The sequence below is a fragment of the Macrosteles quadrilineatus genome, unplaced genomic scaffold (genome assembly GCF_028750875.1).
Source record: "Macrosteles quadrilineatus isolate MER2022 unplaced genomic scaffold, UCM_ALF_1.0 Scaffold_3__2_contigs__length_128488019, whole genome shotgun sequence".
Lineage (NCBI taxonomy): Eukaryota > Metazoa > Arthropoda > Insecta > Hemiptera > Cicadellidae > Macrosteles > Macrosteles quadrilineatus.
Window position 1 is genome coordinate 9,283,269 of NW_026542596.1, and position 23,189 is coordinate 9,306,457.

The following is a 23,189-nucleotide window of genomic DNA, read 5'->3' on the forward strand; positions in this document are numbered from 1 at the left end:
ATAACTATACAAAAAAAATCATCATTCTTAATTGATTTTTCCCTCAAGGGGTACATCAAATAAATACATTTTTAAAATACAATTAAATGAAAAAACGAGGTTGGTAAATTAGTTTTACAAATAACTAGGTATACACCCTCACTGAAGCAGCAAACCTAAGTACAATATTCCTTTAATATATTTTTTTTTATTGGTAACAGATACGACATGTTTTAAAGGAAAAATTAGTGTAAAAATCATATCAGACAAAGGAAATCCGCTTTATCAGCAGGTTTGCTGTGGCGGGGAAATTTTCTCTTCTGTTTATCTATTTATTTCAATACTTTCTCAAACTATTATGTTTCCTGATACTTTCTGGTTCGTCCGTGTACTCCTGAATCAGTGAATCAAAGGTAGAATTTGAGTTTACAAATTAGTGATGGTAAAACACTCCAATAGTCATTTGCTGAACAAACATTGTTTTCGTCAACATAGAACCTTTTGCAGAGCGGAAGTATTTTACTAATCAACCAAACTTGCTCACCACTACAGATTATCTCCAGGTGTACAGTTAGTTTGACCTTTGTCCCGCCTTCTCCTAGGACCTCATCCTGCGTTCTGACATTCACTTGGGCAGCGCGTGGACTGACCCACAGAACTGCGCGGACGTCGACCTCATCTTTCGTAACCAAAATACCCCCCCCCCCTCCCCCTCATGCTACAAACACAATCACACATAGTAATGAACTTCCACGTTGTCATGCGGGATTCTTATCCTCATGCATTAAATATTTAATACTCGCCTTTGGCTCGCTGGGGGCTCCGCCCCCAGGCCCCCTTTTTTGGTAGGGGGTAAATAGAAATGGGCCATGGCGCAAGACCTGCAATTGAGCCAAATTTCAGATCTTTAGCTATTTTAGAAGTGGGTAAAATTTATTTAGACCGATGGACCTGTAGGAATAACATTGGGGGGGGGGATTCTATATTTCGTGGGGGTGGGTGTTATATTTGTAAAATGTAACTTTTCGGAAAGGGCGCAAGATCTACAATCATTCAAAATTTCAGATATCCAGTTAATCTAGAAATGTGTAAACGTGATTTAGACTTATGCACCTGTAAGAATAACATTGGGGGCATTTAATATTGGGGGGGGGGGGTTGTAAATTCGATAGGGGGATGAAACCTTAAGTAAACCAGAGTAAATCTATAGCATGAACGGACCATGGGAACGGGGACTTATGGTGGTTTTTATGGGGTTACAAATGTTTTCTCCATAAGAATAACATGGGGCTCGTAAAAACTTTCAAATGTTGGCATTAAACCTAAGTTTTGGGGGTTAAGGAGTAAAGTTACGAAAAAACACGTACCGTGTAAAATTTTAACTAAAGTAAGGAGAATACAAAGCAATAATAATATTTGCAAAAAAGGAATGATTTAAGTATGAAAAAATAGCGAAAACCGGTAAAAAGTTGAAAGAAATTTACCAAATTTTGAAAGTAGGGAGTTTTTTGAACCCGAAAGAGTGCGATTTTCGGAATACACCCAAGAGGGTTTTGTAGAAAATTCAATTCCTGTTCCTGAATATACTTTCAAATCTTTTCTAGCTCTTACTGTTTTCGAGCTAAATCCGTTTGAAAAAAACGTGTTTTATCGTTTTCAGAGGTCCGCCATTTTGGATTTTTGGGGGGGTTAAAATTTGAAAATGGGACTTTTGAAAATTTCACCATTAGCTTATCATCCCTTACTACAATACTACCAAATTACAAGTCTCTAGCACATTTCTAAACGATTCATATGACCATACCAAAGTCATTATATTTCAATCTTATTCTCCATAAGAATAACACGGGGCTCGTAAAAGTGGCAAAAAACCTTCAAATTTTGAGATTAAAACTAAGTTTTGGGGGTCAAGGAGTAAAGTTACGAAAAAACATGTAAAGAGTAAAATTTAAAGTAAAGTTAGGAGAATACAAAGCAATAATAATTTTTGAAAAAAAAAATATTTAAGTATGAAAACATGGCGAAAACCGGTAAAAATGTAATAAAAATTTACCAAATTTTGAAAGTAGGGCGTTTTTTGAAGCTGAAGGAGTGCGATACCGTTAATATAAGATCCCCTACTACAATAATACCAAGTTTCAAGTCTCTAGCATGTTTCTAAACAGTTCAGATGAGCATTCGAAAGTCGACCACTTTCAATGTTATTCTCCATAAGAATAACACGGGGCTTGTAAAAGTGGTAAAAAAACTTTAAATTTTGACATTAAACCTAAGTTTTGGGGGTTAAGGAGTAAAGATACAAAAAAACGTTAAATGAGTAGAATTTAAAGTAAATCAAGAAGAACACAGAGCACTAATAATATCTGCAAAAAGTAATTATTTAAGTATGAAAAAATAGCGAAAACCAGTAAAAATTTGAAAGATATTTATCAAATTTTAAAAGTATGGCGTTTTTTGAAGCTGAAGCAGTGCGATTTTTGGAAAACGCTTATTAGGGTTTTGTAGAAAATTTAATTTCCTTTCGCTAAAATTCTTTCCAACCTTTTCTAGCTCTTACAGTTTTCGAGCTACATCCTGTTGAAAAAAAACGTGTTTTTTCGTTTTCAGAGGTCCGCCATTTTGGATTTTTGGGGGGGTTAAAATTTGAAAATGGGACTTTTGGGAATTTCACCATTAGCTTATGATCCCTTACTACAATACTACCAAATTACAAGTCTCTAGCACGTTTCCAAACGATTCAGCTGACCATACCAAAGTCATTAAATTTCAATCTTATTCTCCATAAGAATAACATAGGGCTCGTAAAAGTAGCAAAAAACCTTCAAATTTTGAGATTAAAATTAATTTTGGGGGTCAAGCAGTGAAGTTACGAAAAAACAATTACCAAGTGAAATTTAAAGTAAAGTAAGGACAATACAAAGCAATAATAATATTTGCGGAAAAAAATTATTTAGGTATGAAAAAATGACGAAAACCGGTAAAAATTCAATAAAAATTTACCAAATTTTGAAAGTAGGGCGGTTTTTGAAGCTGAAGGAGTCCGATTTTTGGAAAACGCCTAAGAGGGTTTTGTATAAAATTTAATTCCTGTTCCTGGATATACTTTCAAATCTTTTCTATCTCTTACCGTTTTCGAGCTACATCCGGTCGAAAAAAAGTGTTTTTTCGTTTTCAGAGGTCCGCCATTTTGGATTTTTGGGGGGGTTAAAATTTGAAAATGGGACTTTTGCAAATTCCACCGGTATTGTAAGACCTCACACTACAATACTACGCAAATTTGAAGTCTCTAGCACGTTTCTAAGTGGTTCAGATGGGAACACGAAAGTCGGCCATTTTTAATGTTATTCCCCATAAGAATAACATGGGGGGGGGAATTCGAATTTTCGGGGGGGTTAAAATTTGAAAATGCGACTTTTTGGAATTTTATGGGTGGTTTGGGCACTAGACCTACAACCACCGAAAATTTCAAGTCTCTAGCTCATCTAGAAGTGGTCTAGAATTTGTATCCCCAGTCAGTTACACATCGGATTGTATAGTATTTAGATTTAGACTCGCCTTGTGCTCGCTGGGGGCTCCGCCCCCAGGCCCCCTTTTAATAGTAGCCGTGATGAGAAATGTTCACGGGGGACAGGATGTTGTACGGAAACATTTTTTGTCCGGAAACATTTTTGCTTAAAAGACGTAGTGATAACTTGGCAGTTGCGAAGTATTCCATAGTAGTGCAAACCTAACCAGTCTTGACATGTTAGAGTCTCGATGTAGGGCCGTTGCTACGATAAATTAAATTTGCTAAGTCACAACCTCTAAAACTTTCTTCACATCAATAAGCATCGATATAAAGTCTTAGGAGTTAGAGTGAGGTAAAATAGTATTGGGGGGTTGGTAAAAATGATCGGCATGAAGAATCGACCCCTTGCGCAGTCAAAATCACCAAAAATAGGGGAAATAAGGTAAAATTTCAGGTTTAAACACGAATTTGGGGTTGAGATGGGAAAAAATTAAACTAAATGCATGGCTCAATCATATCCTGGTTGAAGTTCGTTCGCTACGCTCACTCACCTTTAGGTTGGAGCTCGTTCGCTGCGCTCACTTGCCTTCAGGTTAGCTCGTTCGCTGCGCTCACTTGCCTTCAGGTTAGTTCGTTCGCTACGCTCACTCACTTTTAGGTTGGAGCTCGTTCGCTGCGCTCACTTGCCTTCAGGTTAGCTCGTTCGCTACGCTCACTCACCTTTAATTTGGAGCTCGTTCGCTGCGCTCACTTGCCTTTAGGTAAGCTCGCTCGCTACGCTCACTCACCTTTAGGTTGGAGCTCGTTCGCTGCGCTCACTTGCCTTCAGGTTAGCTCGTTCGCTACGCTCACTCACCTTTTGGTTGCAAATTAGCTATTGTCATAGATTTAAAAAAAATATTAGTGCTGCACCCTGTTGCTAATGGTAACATTTTATTAATGGGGATGAAAGAGGGGGGGGTTAGAATGGTATTGGTCTAAATATCCATAATAATTTACCTCCTTACATTTTGATCTCGTTTGCGTGTATAAGCATGTTAATTTTCTATAAGGAATACGTTAAAAAAAGCGTTAAAAAGTACCTTTTTGAATAAAAACCCGCCATTTAAAATTTTTTAGTATGTTAAAATTATAGAAGGTCACTCAAGGGACTTTCTTTTCAACGTTAAGACCATAAAAAGTACAAATATATGTACGAAAAGTCGTTTTATAAATTAAAAACAGCAAAAAATCAAGAACTTTTACAATTTTTCGAATTAGGGCGTTTTTTGAAGGTGAAGGAGTCAGATTTTCGATATGACCCCTTCTTTGAGAAAACTGTCTTGTAGAAAATTTAATTCTGAACCTACGATTTTCCCTCAAATCGATTCTAGCTCTTACCGTATTCAAGCTACAGCAGTTTAAAAAAAACATGTTTTTCCCAAAAAAACTAGGGTTTTACGGGATTTCTTTTGGCGGGTTTCAGTTGGAAAAACTAAATTTTGGGACTCTCTGGGTGGTTTGGTACCCAGACGAACCTTTAAACAAAAATTTCAGCTCCCTAGCTACTCTAGAAGTGACAAAAATGTTTTTTCTGTCACCAAACGCCCATATTTCACCTACTGACGTTTACGTCTAGTTTGCCTGTCGACGCATGTTAATTCTCCATAAGAAATACATTAAAAAACAATCTTTTTTATTAAAAATCCGCCATTTTGAATTTTTTTTGTAGGTTAAAATTATTGAAGGTCACTCTAGGGACATTCCTTTAAATGTTGGGAGCATAACAAGTAGAAATATATATACGAAAAGTCGTTTTAAAAATTAAAAACACGTAAAAAAATAGAGGATTTTCACAATTTTTGGAGTTAGAGCGTTTTTTGAAGGTGAAGGAGTGCGAATTTCGATATGACGCCTTCTCTGACAAAACTGTCTTGTAGAAAATTTAATTTCGAACTCACGATTTTTCCTCAAATCGATTCTAGCTCTTACGGTTTTCGAGCTACAGCCGTTTTAAAAAAACATGTTTTTCCGAAAACCGAAATTTTTATGGATTTTTTTTGGGGGGGTAGAATTTTGAAAATAGGGTTTTTAAGGATATTACCGGTAATTTAAGATCCCATAGTACAATACTACGCAAATTCCAAGTCTCTAGCACGTTTCTAAACGGTTCAGATGAGCGTACGAAAATTGGTGTTTTCAACGTTATTTCCCATAAGAATAACATGGGGGGGAAATCGTTAATTTAGGGGGGGTTGGAAGAAGAAAATGCCACTTTTCAGATTTTTCCCGGGGGTCTGGGCACTACACCTTCAAAACACCGAAAATTTCACGTCTCTAGCTCATCTAGAAGTGCCCAAACATTAGTATACGTTACTAGTTACACATCCGGCTGTATAATATAAAGGTTGGGATACAGAGTGTCCCGGAACTCTCTACCAATATTTGAGGGCATTGCTCCTGGGTAAGAAACATAAATATCACATTTAAATTGCCCGGAAGTCCTTAGTTACTCACACAGCCGCCATTTTGTTATTTTCAGTTATTATTTTTTTCTAAAGAATGGTTAAACATACGAAATGGAAACTTTGCACAAACATTTATGACAACTAGACAAAGCTACCAAAAAATTATGACGATTTTTCAAATTCATAAAACAAAATGGCGGCCGAAATTTTTGTTTCCTAAATAACTTGATTTTACCAAAATTTTACAAGAATAACTTTTTTAAGGCAATGTTATTACAAATCGATCGACATCGTAATCTTTAAGATTGGACGGGTATTAACTGAGATATGGCAGTTTTAGTGATACGTGACCGCTGGAGGTTAGTTGCAGCGCATGCTGGCTTTGTCTAGTTGTCATTAATGTTTGTGTAAAGTTTCCATTTCGTATGCCATACATAAGAAAAAAAATGATAACTGAAAAAACTAAATGGCGGCTGTGTGAGTAACTAAGGACTTCCGGACAATTTAAATATGATATTTAGGTATGTTTCTTACCCAGGAGCAATGCCCTAAAATATTGGTAGACAGTTCCGGGACACCCTGTAATATTGGGTGTTACCAAAGATATCGAAATGTTGATTCGAGTCTCGGAAGTATTGACCTTCAGTTTTAAACTTCCGTGGGGTAATCAACACTTTTCACAACCTTTTCTTGGTTGCATTTTGTAAAAACAAAAAGTAAGCGGTAAAAACTTTTTTTTTATGTATTGAGGAATAAAACGTTTATCTTGTACCAATGTGTTACATACTGACTATTATACTATCAATTGGAAAGTTATGATTTCAGGGGGAGGAAAATATGATCAGGTGTAAAATATGGAAGATTTATCTTGCTTAGTGTGGATTTAAAGATGCTAGGCCTATAATAACCTTATAAGTAATTTATTTTTATTATACACAGTAAAATATATTTTTAAAGTCTTGGTTGTAGGAGTTTATATAACAAAATAAAAACAGCATGCGTAAAATCTTAAATTTTTTTAAATACCATATCCTCAACAATATGTCATGTTGAACTACAAATACTAGAAAAACACCGGTATGGGTCATAAACATAAACAAATTACGTTTTTGGTAAAGTAAACAATGCTACGGTTCATCGTTTACATTATGTTATTGTTTAACCTCTTTAAAACCGAGACGTACTGTGCTATTTTTATTTCCAGATTTTAATTAGTAAAAAAGTTTTTAGTTCGATGATTCCCTTACGTTTTTACTTTATCCCACAAATGAGCGTTTAAACAGTATCTAGGTTTTTCTTAAGATAATGAATATTAAAATTTTTTCTATAATAAAGAATGTTAGATTTTATTTTCCTATTTGAATGATTTGTTTTAGTTACTAGCATGTAAACCAACACGTTCGGTTATTGATCATATTGTATATCACTGTTTTTGCATGTTTTTGCACGTATTTTTACATTTCAGGAAACATGGGGCAATCATTTGAGCCTTTGTTTGAGTCTTACAGTAAGTTACAGAGATTGATTTTTTGTCTCTTTTTGTCTTCTAAGCACTAACAGAAGGGCACTTCCGAGTTTGTTTACACTGTGTGATTCTAATCCTAATAGGTTAATATAATTACTATAAAATACTTAACCATATACCTATAATAATAATATAATAATATAAAATAATATAATAATATAATATAATAATAATAATATAATAATATAACTAATTAGTTGTTATTGTAGTGTTGCATTTGTAAAAGTAAGGCATAAATATTAAAATTCTGAAATATTGATCTATTTTAATCAACGAATACGTTAATTTTAAAACATAATTGACTTGATTTCAATACTCAAAGGTCGTGTAACATAGTTTTTTTGTGTTTTAGTTTTGATAAGTTTCTTATTTATATAATTTATCGATTCGTTTGCTTGATATCATTAACAAATGTTCCTACGAGGTGACCAAGTATTTTCCTTCTATTTAAACAATGGTGTGGGTAGGCAACTAACTTATAACACTTAAGGTGCACTTGTAGACATCAGAACTAGATGTTTTTAAATGGTTTACTTACCACTATAAAGAGTCATCCCGATAACTTACAAAACATGGAAATCAAAGTCAATTACATTATTAGGTCATTTATGATCTTACTATAATAATTTATTAAATTATAATAATTAAACTATATTAATGTATAACATTTATTTTTCATTATTTGATTAATGAAGAATTTTTCAATGGCTGAAACTGTCATCTCATATCGTAATGGTTATAAGAAAAGGTAAGACGTATTTTTTTTAAGTGTTATTTGTTTGGGGCTTATATTAAAATTATACAGGGTGTCCCGTAACTCTCTGGACACTTGTATATTCCTTAGGTCAAGACAAACACATTTCACCATAGGAACATGGGTCTGTGGTGTCTAGTTTACCGACTGTCGGCATTTATGTGTTTTTTTACAAAAACATTAATAACTCCTAAACAGTTTGAGATACAGCTTTGATATTTTGCAAAAATGTTAATCTTATTAAGACCTATTATCTTTAGAAATTGTACAAAAAAAATCATTAACCGTTTCAAAATGGCGGCCATTTAAAATATTTGGTGCCAAATTTCACGAAAACCGTTAACTTTACAAAAAAATTCCAAGGGAAAAAAGTTTGTAAATTTTATGTAGTTTTCAATGATACCTTAACAACTGATACAATAAACAACGTAAAAGGAGTATTAGCATTGTTTAAATGGAGAAAAGTGGTCATACATTACGAAAACAACACGTTTCTCTGTTATTATTTATCCAATCTTAACAAATAAGGTATCATTGAAAACTACATAAAATTTACAAACTTTTTTTCTCTTGGAATTTTTTTGTTAAGTTTACGGTTTTCGTGAAATTTGGCACCAAATATTTTAAATGGCCGCCATTTTGAAACGGTTAATGATTTTTTTAGTATAATTTCTAAAGATAATAGGTCTTAATAAGATTAACATTTTTGCAAAATATCAAAGCTGTATCTCAAACCGTTTAGGAGTTATTAATGTTTTCGTAAAAAACACATAAATGCCGACAGTCGGTAAACTAGACACCACAGACCCATGTCCCTATGGTGAAATGTGTTTGTCATGACCTAAGGAATAACGCTATATACAAGTGTCCAGAGAGTTACGGGACACCCTGTATAGTTAGCATAAATTATGTAGCCAATTAGGGCCTACATAAAACTACCAAGGGATGAATGTGCGGATTTCTATCATTGGCATATATTTTTGAAAATACATTACTCTAACCCAGTGCAAAAAATTATAGACGTAAGATAGTGCAATGAAAACGGAAATGAATAAAGTCAACGGCTTTGAATTATTGTAATACAATATAATTTATTTATTTACATTTTATCCAATCTTGGTTTTATCTTACAATTTGACATGGCATTTATCAGATGTTTTAAGGAAGAAATGTACAGACATTTTATACAAACTTAAAACATTTCAAGGTAACTTTATTTTTTTATTTAGAGTTTTACTTAACAATAGGTGTTTGAAAATTTAAATAGCTTTAAAAACAAAAACAGAAATATGACAAAATTATATGTTGAATATATCTAAAAGTGTAACTCACAAGACAAAATTCAACCACAAACGCACTTTGGGATTTTCCTTTTCACGCCGTTCGGTTTGCTCTTTTTCTATTTATCTTCCTTTGCAATCTTTAATAAAACTAAACAATAAGTGTTTTAAAATTTAAATAACTTAAAAACAAAAACTTAACAGAAATATGGCAAAATTATATTTTGAATATATCTAAGATTGTAACTCACAAGACTAAATTCAACTACAAAACCGCACTTTGGATAAACGATTTTCCTTTTCACGCCGTTCGGTTTGCTCATTTTGCCCCTATTTATCTTCCTTTGCAATCCTTCTGACAATGGGGGACGTGTCAGATGCCAGAATGTGGTTTAGAGACATTACTCCTCGGCTCTGAATCCATTCCTCTCCTTGACTCTGACTCCATTCCTCTCCTTGACTCTGACTCCATTCCTCTCCTCGACTCTGACTCCATTCCTCTCCTCGACTCTGACTCCATTCCTCTCCTCGGCTCTGACTCCATTCCTCTCCGATGTGTGATTCCAATTGAGAGTCGCACTAAAGTAAATTATGTATTTATTTTTACCTCCATGTAATACAACGACTTCTGTATAGGCTACGTACCTTTTGATATGGTAAATCTCTTATTTATTCTTTTACGACTAGCTTCGGAGCATTAAGCTGTCAAATCTCCCAAGATCGTAGATATTGTCAAAACACATACAAAGGTTTAAATATTTGTATCAGGATTAATATAAGGTCCATGATGTATTAAAATATTTGAATAGTTAAAACATGGCTTATTTTATCATATAATTCTTTATCAAAACTTTTTTGAGTACTATAATAAATTAATCGTGTACAAAATGCCCACGACAGCCAATCAACTTATAATACAAATATGTTTTTCATATACACCAATTGATATTTTTTACTACCTATTTTGACCAATGTTGTTATTATGATATCTTTACCAAGTTTAGTTCACTTCAGTCGAATATTTTAGAAGACCCCAAAATAAAATTTCCAATCGGCGACTAACTTGCTACATAGTATTCACTAAAGTGGACAAATTGACGAAAAATATAGAATAACACTGTAACTGTAAGTCTGTTGAAGATTTGAAGACTTTGGATGCAACTAAATGTCAAAATGATTTAAATTTGTGAGAGCAACTGGGATAAGTCGAAAATGCTAGTAAAGTCAGGCAATGACTATTCAACTAACACCAAGCTAATAACAAACATTTCTTCTGTTATTTAAAATTTGAAAACTACATGAGTTTGACAAACTTTTATAACCTTCAACGTATGCAAAAATATTACAAAATCACCCCCTAAATTTGTAATTGAAAAAACATTACTAGTAAACTAAACAACTACCTTGTTATTAGATATTATTTATCTTAGGGAGTTTAAACAGTAAACATGTCTTTGCTCAAAATATATTCCAAATTACCGACCTAGTTAGCCTAGGTGCGATCTATTACTGTCTGGCAGGTATTAGCCACTTAAGTACCCTAATATTGGTTAGTTAGGGAGAGAGGGGGAGAGAGGGTGGGAGAGATAGGGAGGAGGAGTGTTGACAGATGACAGAGAGGCCTGACGAAGATGGACGACCGAGCATGACTTCTACTCAAAAGACTCATCTCTTTTATCCCCTTTCATTAATTTCTGGTGACAATGGCAACACCTTAACACTTCTTCATCATTTATTAAAGATATTTTGCAGATACGTTATGCTGGTGTTAATTTACCAAATATATTTGGACTAAACCGTTGCAAGGACACACATACGCGTATCATCTTAAACACAGCGCGTATATTAAAGCCACAAAATTAAAGTGTAGTAAACATTAGGTCTACATGAAGGACATTTTTAAGATTTTAAAACTTTATATACAACTCGTATTATTAATTAATTCATTCAATCAATTATACTGAATGTTTTTAATAGAATTACAACTATTTAAAGCCCACAAATGAAGAAACACTTCAAGGCTAAATTCAAAGGTGTTCGAAATTTAGATTTTTTATAGAACTATTAAAGGTATCGTTATCTTGAGTTTACGATTTTATGTTCCAAAAAACCATGACGATCGTCCCAAAGAAGTATATGTTTATCTGTTATGAATATTTTATTTCAGCAAATTCAATGGGGAAGAGTGTGAAAACTTTCATGTCAGTTGCCATATCATTAAGGTTTTACTATTTCCAATCCCTCTTCTGCATGGTGATCGTCTTCATGAGATTTGGTGTTTTAAAAATTCAAGTTATGAATCATTTTCAAATGAATTGAACCTACTTTTCATTTAGAGTCTCTTGCTAGTGAAGATCGTGTGATGGAGATTTTACTATTCACGATCACTCCAACCATTGTCTCTAGCCATACTGAGATCTTTGCTTTTGAGAGTGCAGTAGTAAACTAAATTAAGAGTGTACGAACCCATGGTGCTGTCTTTATTTACGTCTACGTTTTTGAAATTAAAACTCTGATCCACGTTTTTAGCGAATTTCCCTATAGCGAAGTAGCTATTACCGTAGGTGGCACGGTAAGACCTAGACCCGGGACCGATTTACTTTTTCATTTTGATGTCCCCAGAGGCCAAAAACACTATTCGTTCAAATTTTTATATATTTTTATATATATAGACTTATATAACGGCCCATACTAGAAAAACTAAACTCGGCACACCATTATGGCATATTATTAAGTACTTTTTGGGCACAACCGCCACTTGGTGTTCATCCCCAAAATGGGGGATTTTGGGGGAAACTAAAAAATTTCAAATACAAAGACCCATCGAGTTTCCCCTCATTTTGAAGGTCCTGGTAAAAGATGACCAACAACGCAAACTAGAGGTCTCTATCTCAGTTCAGTACAAAATGGCAGCCAATTGAAATTCTCATAAGTTCCCAAACCCAAAATGGGGGATTTTGGGGGAAACTCAAAAATTTTAAATGGTAAGCCCTATCGAGTGACCCCTCATTTTGAAGGTCTTAATAAAACAAAACTAACAACGCAAACTATAGGTCTCTATCTTAACACAGTAAAATATGGCAGCCAATTGAATATAAAATTGCAAGTTATTTCCGATTTCTAAAGATTTCAATCAGCTTCCATTTTTTACTGGATTGAGATAGAAACCTATAGTTTGCGTTGTTAGTTTATTTACCAGGACCTTAAAAATGAGGGGTCACTTGATGGGGCTTATCTTTTAAAACTTTTGAGTTTCCCCCAAAATCCCCCATTTTGGGTTTGGTAAGCAAGTGGCTATTAGGCTTAAAAAGTAATTCATAACATGCCAAAAAGGTGTGTAGAGTTTAGTTTTCCTAGTGTGAGCCGCTACAAAATTTACAGGGGTTCTCCAGACTTGGAAAGCTGCAAGTTAAATTCAAATTCTGAGAATTTCAATTGGCTGCCATTTTTTACTGGATTGAGATAAAGACCTCTAGTTTGCGTTTTTGGTTTTCTTTTACCAGGAACTTCAAAATGAGGTGTCACTCGATAGGTCTTTGTATTTGAAAATTTTGAGTTTCCCCCAAAATCCCCCATTTTGGGGATGTACACCAAGTGACGGTTATGCCCAAAAAGTACTTCATAACATGCCATAAAGGTGTGCCGAGTTTAGTTTTTCTAGTATGGGCCGTTAAAAAAATAACAGGGGGTCTCCACACTTTTTACTAACCCTGTATATATATATATATATATATATACGTCCGTGAACGCGATAACTTGAGTAATTTTTGTCCGATTTTGATGAAATTTGGTTTAAAGGTGTAAAGCAGGATAAACTTGAATGAGTTCGCGAACCAGCATGATCGGACCATGGGAACGGGGCTTTACGGGGGGTTTTAGGGGGTAAAAATTGGCTTTTCTCACTTTTGACCCTCAAAACACAAAATTTCCCAATTTCTCTTTAGACCTTTTTAAAGAGCTTAAAAAAACAAATAATTTAGTATATGAAAGTATTTTTGTTCGATTATTAGTAACGGAGAAAATTTAAAAAATTGTAAATTTAAAATTCCTATGTTATTCTTATGGAGAATATTGTCAAATGTTGTAGTTTGCTTGTTTATGAATATATTTTGATCAAACTTGGCAAATTTATTTATTTTCTACTAAGCTATCAATATTTTACTCAAAAACACACTTTATTAGTTTCCTTGTAGCAGCAAACCTAGTAGGTACTCGTTAAACCTAATGTTATTAAAATATATTTAACTGAAAATCAATTCAGACAAATGGAAATTCGCTTAGTCGGCAGGTTTGCTGCGGCGGGGGTATTTTTTTTTATCTAAGGGTATTCAAAAGCAAAATTTTTACATTTGAGGTTTAAGGATTCACAATATTAGTTGCCTAACTCTTTATATAAGATGAAACACAATCCTAATGTATATTCTGTAAACGGCCAAACTGTTACCAATTTAAGGGTTTTTCTTATGTTAATATCAACAAATGTATTTATCCAGGATTCAATATTCACAATCTCATATCCCTCCACCATCACCAAGCTTGTTCCAAACTATCACCTGCATTCACGCAGACGACCTTGTAGGCACAAAAACTCCTGTGGCATTCACGGTGGATCATCGAACCGTGCAATATCTTGCGCAACAATGGTCAAGAGCGAAGCTGCGTTATTGTCGCCAACAATGGGAGAAGCGGCAACAATGTAGCGATATGACAACATCGCACTTGCGTGTTAAGAACACGTGCTAAACATCCACTCACGCAGCGTGGGCTGCTACCTGTTGCTACGTTGTGGGAATGTTGCATGCCATATTAGCTGTCAGCTGAGTAAAGTCGCGTTCAATGTGACACCATAGTTTTTTTATGGTTTTGGCATTTGACGAGAGTATTTTGATGCAACAGGGGGGGAGCAATGTTTGCATCCCTAAAGTAACCCAGGGCACTTGAACTACTTTTGCTTTCTTTGCTTATTTACAAAGTAATCAAATTATTTTTTTTTTCAAACTTAGATTGCCATGATTGGTTAAATGGTAGGCCTACTTTCCTGTTAAAGGGAACATTCATTATTATCGATGATTTTTTTCTCGATATATCGATGTTTTTGTTTTCCGATCCATTACAAATTGACAACAAGAAATGAAACTGTTCTAAGCTAACCTAACATAACCAACCATACTTGCTGTACCATTTAAAAATTCCCTTTGGGTTTGAATAAAAGGCAAGTTTTAAACGCGGAATTGTTAAATGTTACAGCAAGTATGGTTAGTTATGTTAGGTTATTTATTTTAGAACAGTTTCATTTCATTAATGTTTGTTGATACTGAACAATATTTTTCGTCATTGTCAGCTGATATGTTTCAATTTGTTAATATCGATATATCGAGAAAAAAATCATCGATAATAATGAATGTTCCCTTTAACAGGAAAGTACCGGTTAAATTTTGGGTTAGCTTTCACTCTGTTGTTTGAAGAAACTTTTGAAATCTAATACATCTTATTGAGTAAGTTTATAAAATATTTGTACAAATTTTAGCCTCCTAACATTTTTAGAAACAAAGTTGTGGCATATTGAACATTTTTAATGATTTTGTTCCTATATTTGATTTCTTTTTAAGTTATTGTCTGATTTGTGCACTGCGTTGCATTTTTGACACCTATTTTCGGACAGCTTTATGATTTAAAAGTTTTGCTACAAATATATAGACATAATATCATGTTCCTAAATTTCTAAAGTCAGTTTAACTAAAACTTATAATCTAGCTATGACTTTTTTAAACAAAAGTTATGTGCATGGGATATCGTTTCTGAAAATGTCGGTGAACCCGTCTAAGAGAAGGTTAGGTTTAGTTTTATAGCTAAAGCAATATCCGCATATCAAACAGCTGTTCAGCAGTAGGGTCAAAGCTGCAAAGCACTAAAAATAACAGTGAATAACTTAATTAAAAATTTTGATAAAACTAGCTGTATTTTTCAAATCGCGTTAGTTTGGAATAGTTTTTTTTTTTTTAAACGGGTATCAATGTTTTAACAATCATACTATGACGGTTGCTCACAATTTAGCTACATTATTTTTAATATAAAATTAGCTGAAACTCTAATACCAATATGCGATGTATATTTCTATACTTCAGCCCACATGGTAAAAACATTCAATTAAAGGTTTTTTTTCTTAAGTTGGTTGGTTTTTGACAGTTGATTGATCTATTTAGGGTTCCTAGCACAATGTAATACTTTCAGAAGCCAACTTACTAAATATTATACCCAGTACAGCATAGTTAGAGATCATACTCTTCGCACTAACTCTGTCGTGATAAGAGTAGTGAGTAAGAGCAAGCAATTAATTAAATGTCGAGAAATCGTTCAGCCCAAAAGTATACTGATGTTTTACCATGTTTCACTCTTCCCTCTTGGTGATGTTAATTAAAGGCTGCATAGTAACTTTGGCAAGTTTGTGTCACGTTGTATGCAACGTGTATTAAAAATTTTGAATAGTGTAACTGGGCAATAACTGATAAGTGTGTATTAGTAGTAGTAACAAGGTTGTATACAAAGTGTTACTAATACACAGTAGTAACATTCGGCGACCTGAGCTGATCTTAACCCTCATACAGTATTCATCACCACGCTCAAGAAACATTCAACAGTTTCGTCAAGATCCCATCAATTTTCTTGGATATCCAACTCTAATGTATTTACAAGAATGTTTTTCGAACGTTTCTCTTTCTTTTTTCATTTTTCACCACTACTATGTTTTATGTTTAGGCTAAACTTTTGGCATATAAAGATTGAACTATAAATCTTGTTTCCGGATCCAAACGATAATGTTCAGGTTAGTGTTTGTGGCTCGTTGTGTATTGCAGGCCCAAACGAAACATTTATTTTACACGATTGCTATAAATATTTTTTCAGACTTATAATATAAATGACTGCTAATTGCAATAACAGTCAATTAAACAGACAGTAAAAGTTGTTTCATTCATATTTAGTAAATATTTTTTTAGAAAATATATACGCATGTTGGAACCACGAATACTTGAACAGAACGGGTATGGATTATAAACATAAACAAATTACGTTGTTGGTCCAACAAAATTTTTTTTAAGATTGCTTAAATGGAATTGTCGAAATTATATATTAATGCTATTAGTATATGATTCGGGCCAGTAACGTCATTTTGTTTATGTTTATGATTCGTGGTTGGACTTAAAGACGGAGTTTACTTTTCCATTTAAGGAGATGTAAAGATGTTACATGGTAAAATGGTAAAATAGATTTTACAATTAATTGTAAACATGCATAGTAAAATACTTATTTTTTCATGAATGCATATTAATCAGTCTTAAACATGGGTTGGTTTTTAGGAAACCCTATTTTGAGTCTTATTCACAAAAAATTCTCAATAACACTAAACCGTGTAAACAAACATGTTAAAATGCATACCAACTGATCGGAAATTAGGTAGAAGAAGGTAATGTCAGCATGTGAGGTTGTTTTTCCTCTAAACAGTGACTGTTTACTTTGTAATTTGGCTTGCGTTGAAACGGATAAAAAACGCCCTATATTTGTATTACAGTTTCTTTTATGGGAACTCTCCAACGACGACAAAATCGTTAAAATAATTCCAAACGCACAAAAGTACAAAATGTAATCACTAAACATATCCTAGTGTTTAAAATGTTTTACAACTTGTCATAAATCCAATTTGATACTTTTTTAAACTCTATTAGTAGCCAAATGATAAGAGAGAGTTTTGTCATTAATCATTAACACGATTTGCCGGCAAGGCCCCACTAGAAAAACATGCCATGCTGCAGGATTCATGACGTCACACTAGTGGATAGATTCATTGATAGATTCACTCCCAAATCCCATATGATTTAGGTAAATAAGCTGGCTGTTGGTCAGATTTTAACTGTAAGATTGTAGTACACCTAACCACTGTGACGTAGTGTTGCGCTGCCCGCGCTGCAGCATGGTCTGTTTTTTCTAGTGAACGTCCTCAGGATTACCATAGGCATATTCTCATATTAATATGTTGACTTAAGGCTAAGTCTAAATTATAATTTAAATGAGAAGTACAGTATTTCTTCCTAAAATGTTATTAATATTACGATTTTGTACATCTAACTCGTAATAATCCAATAAGATATTTTGTCAATCTTGGTCCGTTTGCGCATTCACTATTAGGGCCGAGATTATAGAAAATGCGATATTTTCTATTAATAATGGTCATACTATGGCTTTTGTTTGAGTAACATTAAAGAGAGATAGCTACAGTACCAGTTACCAATAAACTCACTTTACTTTAGTCTTCCAATCCGTAAAGGAAAAGCCCCATAGGCTACTCTAGCTTGTCAACAGTCGATGGTAGATAACAAACTAACTACTTTATCATTAAATTACGTACATTTTTTTCTAAAATCTTATGTGATTCGAGTACCAAATGTACCAAAAGTGAGGTTCACGATTTAAAACCTAAAAAAAAAAACTTAAATGTTCAAGTTATGAGTTAATTTAAGTAAACATTTTGGCGAAAAGAGAATCAATTTGGACACTAGTTTATAGCTTATTTTAGTCATTAGCTCTTAAATACAAATGTTGTTCATTTAAAACGTAAAATTGCGATCAACAAATCTCAACAACTAAGCATTTTATTTGCACAAATAATTGACCTACGTTCTTGGAAAATTTCGATTTTTGACATATTTTAAGGTAAAACTATTTGTTGAATTGCTCCAGGTAACAACTATTACTTGTGAAAATATAATTCATCATTACTAATTGTGCAAGGTATACTGTTTTAGTTGATTTAAAAACCCTATGATGACTAGATTTCAATTATATACCTGAACTGAAAACAACAATTCCCAATTAATACACACATTAGGCCCATCAACTAGATTGATCTGTAGGTTCATAATTTCAAATGAAAACTGCATATTTTAATAGCCTTAGGTAGAAACTATGATCATTAAAATACTGAAATAACTAATACAAAAATTATCAGGAAATATGAGTATTATCTCGTATGAAAATAAATTGAAAGGAAAACAACAGATTTCAACCTCGATATGCTCATACAGTATGCATGAGCGGGTGCTCGGTGCTTGGAATGTAACGAATAAGTAACTTGTTTCAGTAGTCTTTGTCGCCCGAACCCAAACTTTTCCGATCAAACTAAAAATAACTTCTTGTTTAGAATACTTCCGAACCAACGAATCGCCAAGTTCGATTTTAATACTGTCTACATTCGAACGATTCAAAAGTTTCTTTGTGCACATTTGATGGTTTGCAATTTGATTTTATAGTACAGTATCTAATTTATGATAATGCTATAAGTGTTGCATGGATTAAATATACCCCTTTAACTGAGGCGAATGAATGGTTAGTTCTGTCAGGTATAGGCAAGTGGCGTGTTTACATGTTGTGAAGGTTACAGTAACGACAGCCTGGGTGGAAGTGAGGTTATGTTCACATAAGCCTGTACACTGCTACATGTTGTGAAGGTTACAGTAACGACAGCCTGGGTGGAAGTGAGGTTATGTTCACATGTAAGCCTGTACACTGCTACATGTTGTGAAGGTTACAGTAACGACAGCCTGGGTGGAAGTGAGGTTATGTTCACATGTAAGCCTGTACACTGCTACATGTTGTGAAGGTTACAGTAACGACAGCCTGGGTGGAAGTGAGGTTATGTTCACATGTAAGCCTGTACACTGCTACATGTTGTGAAGGTTACAGTAACGACATCCTGGGTGGAAGTGAGGTTATGTTCACATGTAAGCCTGTACACTGCTACATGTTGTGAAGGTTACAGTAACGACAGCCTGGGTGGAAGTGAGGTTATGTTCACATGTAAGCCTGTACACTGCTACATGTTGTGAAGGTTACAGTAACGACATCCTGGGTGGAAGTGAGGTTATGTTCACATGTAAGCCTGTACACTGCTACATGTTGTGAAGGTTACAGTAACGACATCCTGGGTGGAAGTGAGGTTATGTTCACATGTAAGCCTGTACACTGCTACATGTTGTGAAGGTTACAGTAACGACAGCCTGGGTGGAAGTGAGGTTATGTGCACATGTAATCCAGTACACTGCTACATGTTGTGAAGGTTACAGTAACGACATCCTGGGTGGAAGTGAGGTTATGTGCACATGTAAGCCTGTACCCTGCTACATGTTGTGAAGGTTACAGTAACGACAGCCTGGGTGGAAGTGAGGTTATGTTCACATGTAAGCCTGTACACTGCTACATGTTGTGAAGGTTACAGTAACGACAGCCTGGGTGGAAGTGAGGTTATGTTCACATGTAAGCCTGTACACTGCTACATGTTGTGAAGGTTACAGTAACGACAGCCTGGGTGGAAGTGAGGTTATGTTCACATGTAAGCCTGTACACTGCTACATCATCGTGAAGGTTACAGTAACGACAGCCTGGGTGGAAGTGAGGCTATGTTCACATGTAAGCCTGTACACTGCTAGGCCTACATGTTACAGTAACGACAGCCTGGGTGGAAGTGAGGTTATGTTCACATGTAAGCCTGTACACTGCTACATCATCGTGAAGGTTACAGTAACGACAGCCTGGGTGGAAGTGAGGTTATGTTCCCATGTAAGCCTGTACACTGCTGGGCCTACTACATGTTACAGTAACGACAGCCTGGGTGGAAGTGAGGTTATGTTCACATGTAAGCCTGTACCCTGCTACATGTTGTGAAGGTTACAGTAACGACAGCCTGGGTGGAAGTGAGGTTATGTTCACATGTAAGCCTGTACACTGCTACATCATCGTGAAGGTTACAGTAACGACAGCCTGGGTGGAAGTGAGGTTATGTTCACATGTAAGCCTGTACACTGCTACATGTTGTGAAGGTTACAGTAACGACAGCCTGGGTGGAAGTGAGGTTATGTTCACATGTAAGCCTGTACACTGCTACATGTTGTGAAGGTTACAGTAACGACAGCCTGGGTGGAAGTGAGGTTATGTTCACATGTAAGCCTGTACACTGCTACATCATCGTGAAGGTTACAGTAACGACAGCCTGGGTGGAAGTGAGGCTATGTTCACATGTAAGCCTGTACACTGCTAGGCCTACATGTTACAGTAACGACAGCCTGGGTGGAAGTGAGGTTATGTTCACATGTAAGCCTGTACACTGCTACATCATCGTGAAGGTTACAGTAACGACAGCCTGGGTGGAAGTGAGGTTATGTTCCCATGTAAGCCTGTACACTGCTGGGCCTACTACATGTTACAGTAACGACAGCCTGGGTGGAAGTGAGGTTATGTTCACATGTAAGCCTGTACCCTGCTACATGTTGTGAAGGTTACAGTAACGACAGCCTGGGTGGAAGTGAGGTTATGTTCACATGTAAGCCTGTACACTGCTACATCATCGTGAAGGTTACAGTAACGACAGCCTGGGTGGAAGTGAGGTTATGTTCACATGTAAGCCTGTACACTGCTACATGTTGTGAAGGTTACAGTAACGACAGCCTGGGTGGAAGTGAGGTTATGTTCACATGTAAGCCTGTACACTGCTACATGTTGTGAAGGTTACAGTAACGACAGCCTGGGTGGAAGTGAGGTTATGTTCACATGTAAGCCTGTACACTGCTACATGTTAACACCGTCAGTATTGTTATTGTCACATTGTATTGTACAGGGCAGAGCCGGCGACGCCCCGGCTGTGTCCAATGCCTTGGTGATAGTGATTGCTATAATCACAGCTTGCCACGGTGAGAAATACCTCATATAAACGTTCCCATGAATAAAGCCGACATGTTCTGTTCTATCTCTATTCCATCTTCAAGTTGTATTGGTTGCTGAGCTGACTTGTATAATACGATTTTAGTTAAAAAAAAAAGTAAAAGAAAAGTAAAAAGGTTTTAGTAGAAAAAAAGTATAGTAGTCATTTCCTGTATTTATTTTATAAACTAAAATTAGATTAGATAAGTGTTGGATTTATAGTTGCTATAATCTAAATATCCTAACACTTAGTACAATTATACGACGCCGACACTTCAGGGAACTTGAAGGATGAATGAAATGACAACTAACTTAGTTACTAACTAAAATCAGCTGATTATAAACAGACCCGCTTATTAGGTCCAATGATCAATGATAGGTGACGTAGTTTTGAACCATAAAAAGCTACGGTATTGTCTTTTCTCAGGATTGAATCAGCAATCTTCTGATTACTGGACGAGCGCTACATCCACTTCTAAAATTGACATCGCCTGCAATGCGCATGAGCTTCAAGCAATCATATGAACCTTCTTTCATTTGCAGACCTTGTTAATAAAACCAAGCAGTAACATTTCCATACATGGTAAAAAAGGTTTAAAGTACGGTTACAACAATAAACTAATTATTTATTGTACTTGTGAATCTTAGTGTATATAGTTAGCAACTTCGGCAGGGGAATTTGTTTGCGCTGAGCTGGCTAGTTATAGAAGCTATAAACTTGAGAGAACCAAGAGCTTAGTCAGTGAGTGGTTATAAGCAGTGGAATACGTTCCCTCCTCACTCAGCAATATTAAACCTACGCCTACGCAATTGGCAATATTGTAATCTGAAATTACTAGGGACAAGAGGGTGGGTACAAATGATGTAATTTAAGTTCATTGTACTTATGTATGCAAGAGTAGTAAGATACCCTGTAGTGAATATGCAATAACGAAATAGTTGATTGAGAATTATGTTTATTACTTGCAAAATCACTATTAATATTGAAAATACGAGTGTACTGCACAAATACACGATCTAGTTGGTGAAGGTTTGCAAGCCTTTGAACATTGCTTTGAGTATATGGACATTCAGACTTGATCCAGTCTTTAACAAATAAATGAAATATAACAACTAACATTCGAATGGACAATTTTAGGTATACTAAACAAACAGCTGTTTGAGTCTGAGAAGTTAAATTTAACTTTAGAGTTAAATAGCAGCGTGTTCCACTGCGTCAAAACGTTCAATACTCATTTTAAGACCCTGTCTATTTATTTACTTGATAAAGGGCACAAAATTCGGTTAACTACAATACAAACCATCCGACAATACGTTACAAAATGTGTCCACAGAATTTTAAATAACATTGTAGTTTGTGATCAGCAAGCTAAACTATTACCTATAACAATTAAACAGCTGATGTTATTGACACCAACTGATTCTTTCTCCTGCGAATAAAAATAACTACTAAAACACTGCAATTTAGTTTTTAAAATCGAATGGGTTTTTTACCAATAAACATTGTTGTTTAAATTAACATTGTATTTGAAAGCGCCTGCTACTTTGAAAGATTGCCGCAATACGTAACTGTTCCGCAGTGAGTGTGGTGAGTAATGAAGGCGTCATGTAATCCCATTAGCTAATCAATTACATCGACTATAAGTAAACGTTATACAACTTCTCAAAGTAAACCCATCAAAAGCTTCGTTTGAATTCGCCAAATCTCTTAGAATGTTCAACATGGCTTCAACACCCAATCCTTATCATTATAATTAATTATTTCCATTGGTTCTTTGATCAAAATTTTTTGATATCATTACAAACAAATTTTGTTCAAAAGAGTTCAAACATGATATTGAGTTTACATAAGCTAGTTTCAAACAACTTAACTATGTCAATACAGTTACTATAAGATCACTGATATATATATATATATATATATATATATATATATATATATATATATATA

The 23,189-nt window shown here is 34.8% G+C and overlaps 1 protein-coding gene across 6 annotated transcripts in view; it reads left to right on the forward strand.

Annotated features, from left to right (window-relative positions):
• LOC128990759 (uncharacterized) overlaps window positions 1–23,189 on the forward strand; it is a 178,410-nt gene that overhangs the window by 140,407 nt on the left and 14,814 nt on the right. For 5 of the 6 annotated variants that reach the window (XM_054413319.1, XM_054413322.1, XM_054413321.1 and 2 more), the window contains exon 3: window positions 7,400–7,441. The exons of the other annotated variant lie outside the window; for it this stretch is intronic. In XM_054413319.1, coding sequence (XP_054269294.1) covers window positions 7,400–7,441 — 42 coding nt within the window. The remainder of the gene's footprint in view (window positions 1–7,399; window positions 7,442–23,189) is intronic. 6 annotated transcript variants of the gene reach the window in all.